Source organism: Ptychodera flava, chromosome 13, assembly GCF_041260155.1.
Source record: "Ptychodera flava strain L36383 chromosome 13, AS_Pfla_20210202, whole genome shotgun sequence".
Taxonomy (NCBI): Eukaryota; Metazoa; Hemichordata; class Enteropneusta; family Ptychoderidae; genus Ptychodera; species Ptychodera flava.
In genome coordinates, this window is record NC_091940.1 from 23,822,074 (window position 1) to 23,835,791 (window position 13,718).

Consider the following 13,718-nt stretch of genomic DNA (forward strand, 5'->3'; position numbering starts at 1 on the left):
AAGGCAAATCTGCCGAGTACATGGAGTGTAGATTGCTGTTGGTTGTGTACATACACATGTGACCCTGCATGTATTTTGGCACGAATGACCCCATGTCCTCAGTTATATTTCCCATAATGCAATACAAACATGTCCGCTAATCGAAAATGTTGATTCGTGTATTGTGGGCGTAACAATTTCTTAAGCAGGTGTCCCATTCGATTTCATTTCTTCCTGTCAAGTTCAAGTACACTAAAAATCATCGTGCTTTAAGTGGAAGACGTAAGTACTATTTTGTTTATGATGACGATAAATGCTGGTCTTTACATAAGTTTGAGTGACGGCAGTTAGTAAAGTTTGCAGTTCAGGGCATTGGTGCTGCACCTATAAATCATACTGGCAGGGCAGGCTAAGATACATCGCGACGAGAAGTTTGTTCGCAAGATCACACAGGCGATCACAAATAATGTAGCATACACGGCATTATCATGCATTACTTGTAATGAACTCTGAACAAAAGTCCAAGTATTGTGATATACGCAGCGCTAAAGACCGTACATGCATGCATATCAGATCCGTATCAGTGTCGGGTTTGGTGAATTATCAACATATGCTTGACCCCTGTCCGTTCCCCCAACTAGGTCGGGGTGAACATTTATAACCGTCAGAAGGGTATGCGTTTCATGCACTGAATTCTTCCACGTAGCTGTGTGTGTCCATCTCTTGGTAACTTCTTTTCTAAAGACCATCCATCGATTTTAGAAACAATCTTCTGTGGACTGTTAACTTCAGAAGGTGATGTTGCACTTGATAATACTTTTTTCCAAGCAATATTTCTTATCAAAGATAACAAGAAAATCCATCATGCTGTGCATTTTCAAAAAAGCAGAGAATCTAAAGTTTAGTGCGTTAGCAATAGCTTACTTAAAGTACAAAGGTGTAAATATTATGGGTAGAAACCTTAATTTTTGTATTGATGACAAAACTTGATTTAGGTATAAAACTTGCTACTACTTTGTGAAATTCAATATTTCATTTGAAACCTGAATATACGGAAAAATTTAAATTTTGCATTGCATTATCTACTCTCATTCTTAAATGCCAGCAATTGAATGACTGATATTCTTAAACGTGATGAAAATCATGATAACCAAAGTTGAAATGACTCTTATTCAAAATATAAGAACTTCATTCCTAACAAAATTGTTGTAATTGTTACATAGTGCTTGAAGAACCTAATGTGAAAACTTTGACCTAACCAGAGTGGAGTTAATTTTTTGAAATGTTGAAAACGGGAGAAAAAAAAACTGAGATTTCGGGTGCTTTGTATAAACGTGCACGAGTTTACACTAATGTTCCTCACTCAACTTTCGACTGTTTGTCATGCTAAAAGGTGAAGCCAATCAATAATTTCGATCTTTGGTTGACCAATAAATGTAACCTGCACGAATTTTTGCGAAAAATTATTTTGATCAAAAACTCTTGTGTTATGTGCAACGCCAACTCAAATTATCTCAATAAACTTAAAGTATGGCTGTATCATCAGAATGGTGAGCCTCAGCAACAAATTTCAATTTCGGTTCGTTCAAAGCTTCTGATCACATAATTTTGTTTATACTCTCGGCCCTAAGGAAGTCATACAATGAAAGTTTAGAGGATCGTCTATGCAAAACATTGAGCGGTTTTCGATGTGCCAATAATAAAACTTTGACTTTGTTATGTCATGGGAAATTACGTTCATGAATGGAATGTTGGTACATGTAATATAATATGGAATGTAATACATTAATACATTCTCCTAACTCTTTTGTATATTCCGAAGTCTTAAAATGTTGTGTAGCTTTGTTAACCTTAATAGAAACGGAACATGCTTGTAAACATCGGAGCGGTTGTTTTCAGAGGCTCGGCGATGAACCTAACACGCTCTATAAGGAGTCACTGTTATGAATAGCTTGTAAGTGTAACAGAGCCTAAATGTTCTCTTTTCATAAAATTCTCATAGGAAACACAGGAATCAAAATGGTTTGTGCAATACCGAGTGCGCTTCACGCCTTTCTCAGCAGCCCAACCAATGTTATAGCGGCAGTGATATTACTATTGGTGCTAACTGCGTTGTGGAGTGTGCTTTTACCCAACGGATTTCCTCCCGGGCCGGTTGCATGGCCCTTTCTTGGCATCTCTTCAGGTGAGCTGTACTAAAAGAACCATTTAGGGGTACTGAGTTGATATACCGAAATGAGACTTTGAATGGCTCGGCAAAAATGAAATGGGCGGCGAAACCAAAACTAGATGAGGGGGGTGTTGGAAAAAGTAATCGTCAAGTGACAGAACAAACCGTCATTCCCATTTAAAGACAGGAGACGAGATGAAAATGGTAATAAATGATGGCATCTTTCCTGAAACATCAACACAGACGTATCGTACTTTGAAGTTTTATTTTATACTTATCATATCCAGAACTGACATTACTTGACTTTATAAGCAGTTTTAGGCGGTCCTTTTTCCTTCTTTTTTTGAAACCCACCTCTAACCCACTAAGTAATGAAAGTCTTCACCACCGAAAGAAATGATTAATGGCGGTGTTGATGTATGTTTGTCCTGCAGTTGGGATGTTGGATGTCAGTTGAACCTTAACGCGTGAGCCTTTTAAGGGGTCAACAGATATTGGCAATTTGCGATAATAGTTTCATAAGCTTTTGTTCTAGAAAGAAGAAAAAAGCTTCCGCTTGTACAATATACCAATATGATGTAATGACAATTTTAACACTAGGCATTTTACATACTTTTGAGAGTTCAACAAGAAATAAAAACAAACACAACAGCAATAATGGACAGCATATGAAAGTCACTGCTAATCGAGCGTTAAAGGGAACGACTGGTCGTGCCGCTGATGTCCTCAAAAACTTATTTTTCGAATGTATGAGAGTACGAGAATTCCAAGAGTAAATTTTAAATCATACGCCTTCATTTCAGCTTTGAAAGGCGATCTGTCAAAGGCTCTTACAGACCTCACCGAGCGATACGGTGACATACTTTCCATAAAGGTATCAGGGCGGCGAAAGGTTGTCATAAACGACGTCAACATGGTCAGAGAAGCGTTGGTGAAGAAACAAAACGAGTTCGCTGGAAGACCATGGAGATATTATCGTACGTGTTAACATATTTGCTACATTTCCCATTTTTACAAGCAAGTTACTAGCATGCGGACAAAATATCATCCATTCTCTAAATTATTACTTATTTCGTTTTGAAAACAGTTATCGCTCAAAACGTGTTAAATTAGTGAATCTATTTGAAATCGGTGACACAGGTAGAATGATCAAGAATTGGTTGCCGAGTATCAGGATTGCATGCAGACATTTCCAACACTCAGTTTTGCTACCCTGAGTAGGGGTTACAGTGTCCGTTAGGTTTCCATAGGGTGAATGTCCTTGAACAATTCAGATTCATAGACATTAAATGATATCGTCCCTCGTCTTGGATTCCAAGCGAAGGATGCACTTCTATATTTACATTTTACGAATGAGGTGGCTGTGACCCTGGCTTATGCTTCTAGGCACTGTTCCATTGTCGTTCTGGCAAAAGAAAAGGGTTTTGTTTCTATTCCTCGCCGCGTCGATCTAGACTTACCGCGTGAGCCTTTTTCCAGATTTGTTTGAATATGGTGATATCACACTACACGGTGCGACTGAAAATGTTAACGGCTATATGATTAAGTTTACGCACTGTAAAGTTCCAAACAATGAATTTCTTATGGTTTTCTTGCTACAGATCAACATTACCGCAACATGTAAATATTTCTGTTATCTTGTTTACATTTCTGTTATTTGACGCAGTGAGCTAAATAAAAGCGAAAACAAAATAAAAAAACCGTCACGGCATCATCTTAGGTAATTGATAAATCTATGCATTTTAGCCTTATTCTCGTTTAATTATTCATAAGAATTGTAATTTCGTACTTTTTTATCGTTTTGAAGTTGGACTGCTCAGTGAAGGAGGAGAAAGTATTTTTCACTGCAGTTACTCACCAAAGTGGATGACCCGACGTAAATTGTTAGTACGAGCGATAAGGTAGGAAATCCAGACCATTCTGGTGTCCTTTCCCGTACTGTTCTTCCCATCTATTTTCCCATCCATCCATCCATCCGTCCACCCTTCCCCATTCACCCACCCATCATTCATTTAGTTACCCAACTTAACCTTCAACATCTATTCATCCATGCATGCATGCATTCAATGCTAACACATTTACAGCGTGCTTTACATTGTTTTCTTTCTAGTTTCTGCGCATGCAAGGTGTCATGCGCTTGAAGCTTTCAAGGCGTAAAAGCATCTCGGTGTAATTCTTCAACGCACTGTAAGAGTAACAGTCACAGGAAAAACAGCACAATACAAAACTAATAACAAAAACAAAACTTTGTCGATAACTTAATGTTTAATTTTCAAACATTTATGGATCGCTTTCATTCGAAAATGCGCGCGTTTCTCCGAAGCTTGACAGATTTCTCGGCATGCAATGTGTGATAGAAATGTCCGTATTCTAAACGAATATAGAGCTTGTCTTCTTTCAGGAATGCTACAAGCGGACGTAAGATGAATGATTCTATTGGGAAAGCGATCCTGCAATTGAAAAACTCCGTCGACGACAGAAATGAAGAGCCCTTCAATCCAAGGCATTACTTTCAGTTGACCGTTGGCGGCGCAGTTGCTTCTATGTGTTTTGGTCGGAAGTAAGTTCATCCAGAACATACATGCGCGGGACTGTTGGGGAGCATTTTGAAAATGCGAACCCATCATAGAAATATTTAAATAATTTTGTTGTGAGCAATTGACCAGCGTAAGAATGTAAGTTTGGGAAATCCAATATGGAATTAAATGCAAATTGCATTTAACGCATGATGTGTTATTATCAAACGAACGTTGCATGCGACAAAGTTATATCAAGTGGTCATGTCTGAACGTGGATTGTTAAAACATTTGACTCACATGTACATATTAAAATTTTGAAAAAAGTTTTCATGCAATGTTGTAGTAAATTATTTTTAATCGTATCAGGTACGGATTTGATGATCCGGAATTTCAAGAAATCATCAAGACAGCTGAAAATGTCGTCAAAGGATTTGGTCAGAGATTCTCAGCTGACGTGTTCCCGATTTTAAGACACGTACCGACCAAGGGTGTCTGTGAAATCAAGAAAGTGATAAGTCGCTGGTTGATGCTAATCCAATCCAAAATCGATCAGCGCAAGGCAAAGCCCAATGAAGGTTTGTCGTTGCATTTTATCACACGCCTCGATGCGATTGCAAATCGATTTGAATCCGGGGAATTAGCGGGCCGTGTGAACGATGTACCGACCGGTTTGTACAGTTACCCGGTCCGCTGTAGCCCTTCGACGTTTTCGTCGTCAAAGTGGACGCTTGTAAAATATTCAGGCTAGGCACGCACTGCTATTTTGACTTTCGTTAAAATCTGTTCGATGCTCACCGATAATGGTACTAATTGTTTGAGAATGCCCTGCATGTAACTAAATGTCATATAGCATTAACTGTGAAAGGCGAGCAATAAAAATATTACTGCCTGACTAGATGGGTTAATGTGCCCTCGCAGCAAGAGACAATTTGCCCTCCTGGCGTTGGGCAAATTGTCAACTGCTCTCGGGGCACATAAACCCATGTATTTAGAATAGGCAATAATATATAAGATGATATTCTAGGCGGAAACTGTAGATGATGCACAACAAAGTGTTATCCTATCATCTTGTACATATCTTGACTTGATTACCAGGTAGCTGTTGACATTATTCCCACAAAAACATGTTGCATCTAATCAGGTTGCATTTTGGGGGCTGATTGGAGAAACTGTGTCAGCTACACAGGACACAGTAGCTCAAAAACCGTGTGTCCCTCGGATTACCCTTCGGGATGTTACTAAGACCTCATACGTGCAATCAGAGGGCAATTTTTATCACAGAAATTGAGAAAGCTACCAGACAATTAAACCATGCAAATTGCTACTGACGGACTGTTTAAAGTCATCTCCAGCTTGTGATTATACAGGTTCTATTACAAAATGTGGTATTAAAAACTGCAAAACTTGTAGTATGCTCATCACTACAGAACAGTTCAGTAGTAGTTTGACAGGGAAGACCTATTCTACCAAATGTCTGGAACCTCTGAATTGCACAACCAAAAACGTAATCTATGGAATTGAGTTTTCGGTGTGTGGGCTCAATTATGTTGGTGAAACAGGAAACAGCTTATAGAATGGACGGACATCGCAGTGGAGTGAATCGATCTTTGGATGTGCAACTTTATAAGCATTTTAACCAGGACGATCACTCCACTTTGTCTATGCGTGTCCGTATTCTTGAAAAATATACCATCCAACCAACAGCCCCACACTTAGTTCACCATTCCGTAGACAGAGAGAATACCACTGGATTAGACGGTTATGTACCGCAATGCCTTATGGTTGTAATGACAACATCAAAGATATAGGCAATCTCTCAAGTCCTGGTTGTTCAGAAGTGAATGTGATGGGCCTATTTGAGTCTTCTGTCCGTAGAAGACGTAGTCATGGACATATGCGTTACCATCGGCCTAAATTGGATATATCTACCTCCAACTGCCATGACAAATTTCATGAACTGCTTCTTTTATTACAGAAGCCTTTAAGTCTCCATCACATTCGTACTTCATTATTTGCTCTTTCCATCAAGGACTTGAGAAGGTTGCATGTCTATGCATTGGGATTGTCTTTGACAGATCCGAACAAACAACCATACAGACTGGTTAGTATTATTGCTGATGTTGCACTATACAGACTATACTATAGTCTATACAGACTATAGCTTGTTCGTGCTGAACCTATGACTGATGATCATCGTCATTTCATACATCTTCCATTTACTAACAAAGGAATTGATGCCATTAATATCAGCAATATACTTCACAACAAAAAGGTTACATTAACTATACCTGTATACTTTAAGAACCAGCCTGTACCTATTCTGTCATATCAATACACCAAGACAATCTCCAATAAAATATTCAATTACAATAAGGCATTGCGGCACTTAAAAATTGATGAATTCCTTCAAACACCAGCATCCTGTGACTGCTCTACATCTCCCTTCAAATATACTCCAGTTGGCCATGTCATCACTGGTGATCTGAACTTGGTTGAACATCATCACCTTCGTAAGATATTATCTTGTGGACCCAAGTCTGGAGAACCTCGCAGGATCAACTGGAACCATAATTTTAAGATCATTATGGACTCTGTTGAAGAATATGCCAGGAAATGGGCTAAAAGGGAGGATGTAGAGTTGGACACACTGTCAGAATGGGTCAAATCTATGAGGAAAATAGTGCGTGGCCGTATTGGTCGACTAAGATCACATGTTTGCAGAAGACCCTATTCTGTATTTAAAGATCCTAATGCTGTTCAGTGTTTGAATGATATCCATGACAAATATGTTGTCGTTCCTGCTGATAAAGCTGCCAATAACATTGTATTTGTCTGTAAGAAGTATTATTTTGAATGTCTAATAGACGAACTTGGTGTAACTAAGACCTCCACCAACTCCACAATCAATATTCAGCAAATCTGAAATTTTGGCAAACCATAAGTCATTCCTGGATAATTTTAATATTACAACAAAGGATGACCATAATAAGTTGCCTAGCTCATACTGGATACCAAAGCTCCACAAAACACCTTACAAAGCTGGGTTTATCGCAGGATCTTCAAAATGTTCAACAACAGAGTTATCGAAGATACTGACTTCTGTTCTTTGTACTGTTAAACGGGGACTTCAAGCATACTGTCATGTTATCTTTTCTCGGAGTGGTATAAATCAAATGTGGATATTAAAAATTCGAAGGAACTCTTGGAAAATTTGAAATCAAGATGTTTCAAAAATAACATCTATTAAAACTTTCGATTTTTCCACATTGTATACCACAATACCACATAATAAATTGAAAGAACGCTTGAAAAACATCATCAGCCAAGCATTTTTCTACAAAAACGGTTCACGAAGTTACAAATATGTAGTATTATGGTATAATTCTACATATTTTGTTTAAAATGTTACTAACGCTAAAGTGTTTTATACCGAGAAAGACATTATCAGTATGCTTGATTTCCTCATTGACAACATATTTGTAGAATTTGGAGGACACATTTTCTAACAGTGCATAGCAATTCCTATGGGCACTAACTGTGCTCCCTTACTTGCAGACTTATTTCTGTTCTCATACGAGGCAGAATTTATCCAGAACTTAATCAAACAGAAAAAAAGGTCTCTGTAGGTCGAACTTTCAATCTAACATATAGATACATAGACGATGTTATTTCAATGAATAACTCTGAATTCAGTAAATATCTCGCTATGATTTATCCTCCAGAATTGGAGATTAAAGAAACTACAGAAACGGCCTTTTCTGCTTCATATCTGGACATTTTACTTGAATTTGACTCTAATGGTCACCTTTCTACTAGGCTATATGACAAGAGAGATGATTTCAACTTTAGTATCATCAAATTTCCACACCTCATAAGTAATATTCCACTCTCGCCAGCTTATGGGGTATACATTTCCCAGCTTATTCGATACGCTAGAGCATGCAGTTCATATGGTGATTTTGTAGAGAGACATGGCCATCTCTCTTACAAACTGTTAAATCAAGGTTACACCAGAGCAAGACTTGTCTCTACATTCAAACGCTTTTTTGGCAGGTATCGCAAGCTGGTAGACAAATACAATATCTCTCTTTGACAAATGATCACTGATGGCATCGGTGACATTGGGCCTTAGTTAGTGACCACTACCTATCTGACTTATAGATTGATATATGGCGGGGGCCACATGTGGGGCAGGATGCGCTTACTATTTTCGAACACCTGACATCACTTCTTGGTCTTCTGGCCAGAGGTCCATATATCTTTCTTTCATGAATATGACTTTGTTTGTGTACCGTCTATTTACTGTCTGTTCTGTGCTGTTTTGTGTCTATGTTTACAACTATTGTCTTACGAATTCTGACCTACTGTCATTGGATTATGGATTGGTATGATTGCGATTATTTCAGAATAGCACAGAATGACACCATTCTACAGAACGCTACCGATTTCTATAATATCAACATGATCATCGTCATGATCATCAATAGCTGTAGTTACAACAACAGCAAAAACAAATGACCATTGTCTCTATTTTCATCGTCCCCGTCGCTACCACCAACACCACACCCATCACCATCATCACCATCACCACCACCACCACCACCACCATCATCATAATCATTTTCATCATCATCATCATCATCACTACCACCATCATCACTACCACCACAACAAACACCACCACGAGAGTCACCACCATTATGACTACCACCACCGTCACCATCACATCATCGTCGACTTCATTGTCGTCAATGTAAAAATTCATGACAGTAATGCCGCACGCATGTTTTCTCCCGATTTCTTTATTTATCCTTTTTACAGGGGAAGTCTACAGTGTTGTTGACGACCTCTTAAAATGCAAGAAAGACGCTGATTCTGCAGGTGAAGACGGAAGCAGTTGTCTCACGGACGTTCACCTGCGACAAATGCTATCTGATGTAATAATAGGTAATGTACAATGATGAGAAAGTTATTGATGAAGATTAAGGGACTAAACATATGATTTAAATTTTACACGTGAACGAGTCATGCCACAACCCATTCCAAACTATCCTGAAAATGAACGCAATGATAAGAGAGGCTCATCAGAATAATGTAGAGAAACTATACCAATAAAAGTGCGTATGACTTAAAGTAGGAATTTACTTTATCAGAGACAACCAGTTATTTGAGCTCCATGTTCTTCATGATAGTTCAGACTGGCAATAATGTTTGGTTTTTACAGTTATGATTGAAGTACTATAACATCTGAAAAGGGCAGTGGTAATGCAATTAAAAGACACAAAAAAATTGCCCGTGCTAAATGTTTAATCGTGAAATCCGGCATAGTTTAGCAAAATTATATGCTAGTAACTGACACGATATATCAAGAGTTGTAACTAAGTGGAAGACTCTGCTTCTTCGAAAGCCCACTAATCGGACACTTTTTGAAATTCAAGAATTGTAAGCAGAAGTCGGTATGCATGCGAGCATTGTAATATTTTACATTCGGCAGATATTTTCACGGTTCTCTCTTCTCGCACACAGCCTCAATGGACACAACTGTAACAACACTGACTTGGCTCATAGCCTATTTGGTCAATTACCCGGATGTGCAGATAAGAATGCGGGAGGAAATAGACGATGTGATTGGACGAGAGAGCGTGCTATTGTCGTCCGACACTGGTAAATTACCTTACTGCCGAGCTGTTATTCTGGAGGTTTTGAGGATAAGAACGAATGTACCGAGAGGTGTACCCCATGAAACTCTCGACGATACCTGTGTAGGTAGGTGTGGTGTCACGTACATGGCGACAGCTTCACCAAATCAGATGTTGAAAAAATGAAGCTCGTTAAAACTATCGACAGACAGAGATGACCTGAACTGGAATTTAACTCCATGCTCTCATATGATGCTAACTATTTGAATGGATTATACATCATAAAAATGTATGAAGTTCAAGAAAACAAAAAGCAAAAAAAGACATTAAGATGGATAACTCGAGGCTCAAATTAAGTATGGACGTAATCATTTATTGTCAACAGGGAGTAATGCTTGATAGTTTTTAGATGTACACATCTGGTATTTTTATTTACAGAGTAATTACTGCATCAACAACCCCCCTCCCATTAAAATGTTCCTGCAACGTCAGTATTGCTACCTCAAACATAAATGCGAGCTTGATCTCGACTATGTCTGCTATGTGTGCACTCATCCTCGTGAAACGTCATCACTCGCGAAACACTTTGAAGATATCGACTTGTCTGTCACTATTATTGAAAGGAACAATGAATGAACCGTTAGATGTTTTGTGCATGAGCATTTACTCTCAAAGATCTTTAAAAAAGAGTATGGTGGGGAAATCGATAAATCTGTGAACATCATTTATAGGTGGCTACAGCATACCAAGAGGAACCGAAATATGGACGAACTTTTGGAATATACATATGAATCCAAAATACTGGCAAGAACCGGACGAATTTCATCCAGGTATTATAATGATGGTCGACATTTCGAACAAAGCGGACATGACAGTAACACTTATGTTTTCCATATATATATATATATATATATATATATATATATATATATATATATATATATATATATATATATATATATATATATATATACATACGAAATCTACACTATAGATAACCTTTACGAGGTACAACACAGGCACCGCAACTTCGTCCATGGTATTTAGTTCATGGCGTATCATTCCCTACAGAACGGAAACACAGTAGGGCATTGGTGTGACAATAAAAACTCTTTCCTTTACTTTAACAATTTTTTTTACTTCAATTTTCCACACAGAAAGATTCCTTGACGGGAATGGCCAAGCTTTGCCAACGCCGAACACCTTTATTCCGTTCTCCGCTGGACGTCGTAAGTGCCTTGGAGAACCGGTGGCGATGCATTTGCTCATACGTGCGTGTGTTGGTCTGTTACAGCACTTTACGATATCGACGGCGCCAGAGCAGGGTAAACCGAGCTTGGAACCTGTCTTTGGAGACGGGACCACAAAATGCCGCTCATATGAGATAGTTGCGAGGAGACGAATCGACCGAGCAATTGAGTAAGTCTCAACGAAGGAACTGCAGAGGGCGTATTGACTAATCATGTGCTCAGATTATCCCGAGGGAATTATTTTGCGGCAAATCTTCAAAACTCTTCAAATACATTGAGCGAAATGCAATGGCAGCGTGATTACGTCACAAGGCAAAGTTGTTCATTTGCTTATTGTATATTAAATCTTTGAAAAAATACCTGCGAAGTATAATATGAGACATATCCAGTACAATAGAACTTCGTGATACATTGGCGGTGATTTAAATTCTTTGACACATGAAAGAGATACTAATGATCCTGTATACTATTTATAATTGTTTTATAATTTTGGGGGGAGGGGGATGTCGTGATCTCGGCCAATGGCAAAATTCGCGGGAATATTGACACTTCCAAGTTTCGTTGGAATATCATTATATCAGCTAGTGCTAATGTTCAAAAGCTATTTGAAATTCATTAAGTAGTGCATATAATTAAATCAAACACACACAATAATCGTGCCATATTATAGTTTATTCATGATATATAGTAGTCTTCAGAAGTAAACCATACTTTCTATGCACGCAAAAATTTTACAATTTGTGCGTGAGCATGCTCTAAATAACGTGAATGGAATTCGAAAAGACTGAGGTTTTATCATAGCTGTCGCATATGTTGCTAAGGTGCTCAAGCTTTTCGGAACATCTGACACAAGAACACCGTCTAGGTTGAATAAGTGCTGTAAAACTATTTCTTGGGTAATACATATTGCAAAATATAAAAAAATATGACTTGAAATATTTAAATTTACACTTGGTAGAGAATTAATAAACCTCACTCACAAACAAACCCGATATCATATTTCACTTTGTTTACTCTTACCCAATAAACTTCACTAATTAAAGAAAGTAATCTTTACTTGTACACTGTACGACGTCGAGGTTGCTTGTGAGTTTGCCACTTCAGCATGAAAAGAATTCAAATATATCGAAATTGGATAGTTATTAAATGTACACTAAAATGTTCTCATTACTGCTGTCGCAACACCTGACATCACTCATTTAGAAATCTCTTTAATTGAGGTCATCTCGCCTTGACGCACAAGTTTTCAATTTCTGCCCAAGAAAATACCCCACGGAAACTTTAAACCATTGTGTTTCGTCTCAAAACTTTTAGATGAGAGAATAAAATATCTAACATTTACCGACATATAAATTTAACACCGGGTAAACTCTATCGGGGATGGAATTAAATTTTCGATTCAAGTGACAACAAAATGACACAAGCTGTATCTACTTCTAATTGAGTCCGAACATGCAGCAGATCATATCTGTACTTACAGTATACAACTTTGAGTGTCTCAAAGATGTTCGGGAGATGTTCTTTACAAATTCTTACACAGTACAACATACAGCGTCAATACCAAACGTTCAAGGCCGTAGGAAATAACATTAATGGTGACAAATATATCCTAAAAACACGCACCCCTCGGACGATGTGGTTGCGAATTACAACAGCACCAAGTATGGCAGCATCCTCAAGAAGCCACAGGACATGATAGCCGCAATCACTAACCTGCAGGAGAAAAGAGGTCCTTGGCATTTTTAATGAGGATGAGCTGCAGAAAGTGATGGATTGTGACGACGACATCACTACGGTCAAAAAGGTGCTGAAGGCAAATAAAGTGAAGGGCAAAATGTCCCTCCTGATCAAGTGGAAGGGCTACCCGAACAGCTTCAACTCAAGGGAACCTGAAGAGAACGTGATTTCGCTTGTGTGAAAAAAAAGTTGCCATGCCCACGAGTATTGGTCCTCAACCCCAGGCGATCTTGTAAGTTGCCCCAGCCTGAAGTATAGCTTGCTTTGTTCTTGTTCCTTCAGGTGACTGAGCAGTCACTTCACTTCTTTTTAGTCCAATTCTATCCCGTACTCTTTGATGATGCTCTCATTGTCTGTCTTACTCGGAGTTTAGAAAAGCACACGAGTATCCCCATGTTCACTCTAAACCCCTTGCTGATACTGG

General features: G+C 38.5%; 1 protein-coding gene across 3 annotated transcripts; it reads left to right on the forward strand.

Moving 5' to 3' along the window:
- The first annotated feature begins 135 nt into the window (after positions 1-135).
- Positions 136-13,173, forward strand: LOC139147926 (steroid 17-alpha-hydroxylase/17,20 lyase-like). 3 transcript variants are annotated; one of them, XM_070719150.1, is made up of 10 exons: positions 136-261; positions 1,982-2,164; positions 2,953-3,126; positions 3,957-4,050; positions 4,551-4,709; positions 5,035-5,243; positions 9,490-9,615; positions 10,195-10,434; positions 11,039-11,137; positions 11,465-13,173. In XM_070719150.1, the coding sequence occupies exons 2-10, from the start codon at positions 1,999-2,001 to the stop codon at positions 11,728-11,730; spliced, it is 1,533 nt and encodes a 510-aa protein (XP_070575251.1). In that variant the 5' UTR covers positions 136-261; positions 1,982-1,998; the 3' UTR covers positions 11,731-13,173. The 3 variants fall into 3 exon arrangements, with proteins under 3 accessions (XP_070575251.1, XP_070575252.1, XP_070575253.1); XM_070719151.1 differs by lacking the exon at positions 11,039-11,137; XM_070719152.1 differs by lacking the exons at positions 9,490-9,615; positions 10,195-10,434; positions 11,039-11,137; positions 11,465-13,173 and adding an exon at positions 7,128-9,477.
- Positions 13,174-13,718: the final 545 nt, after the last annotated feature.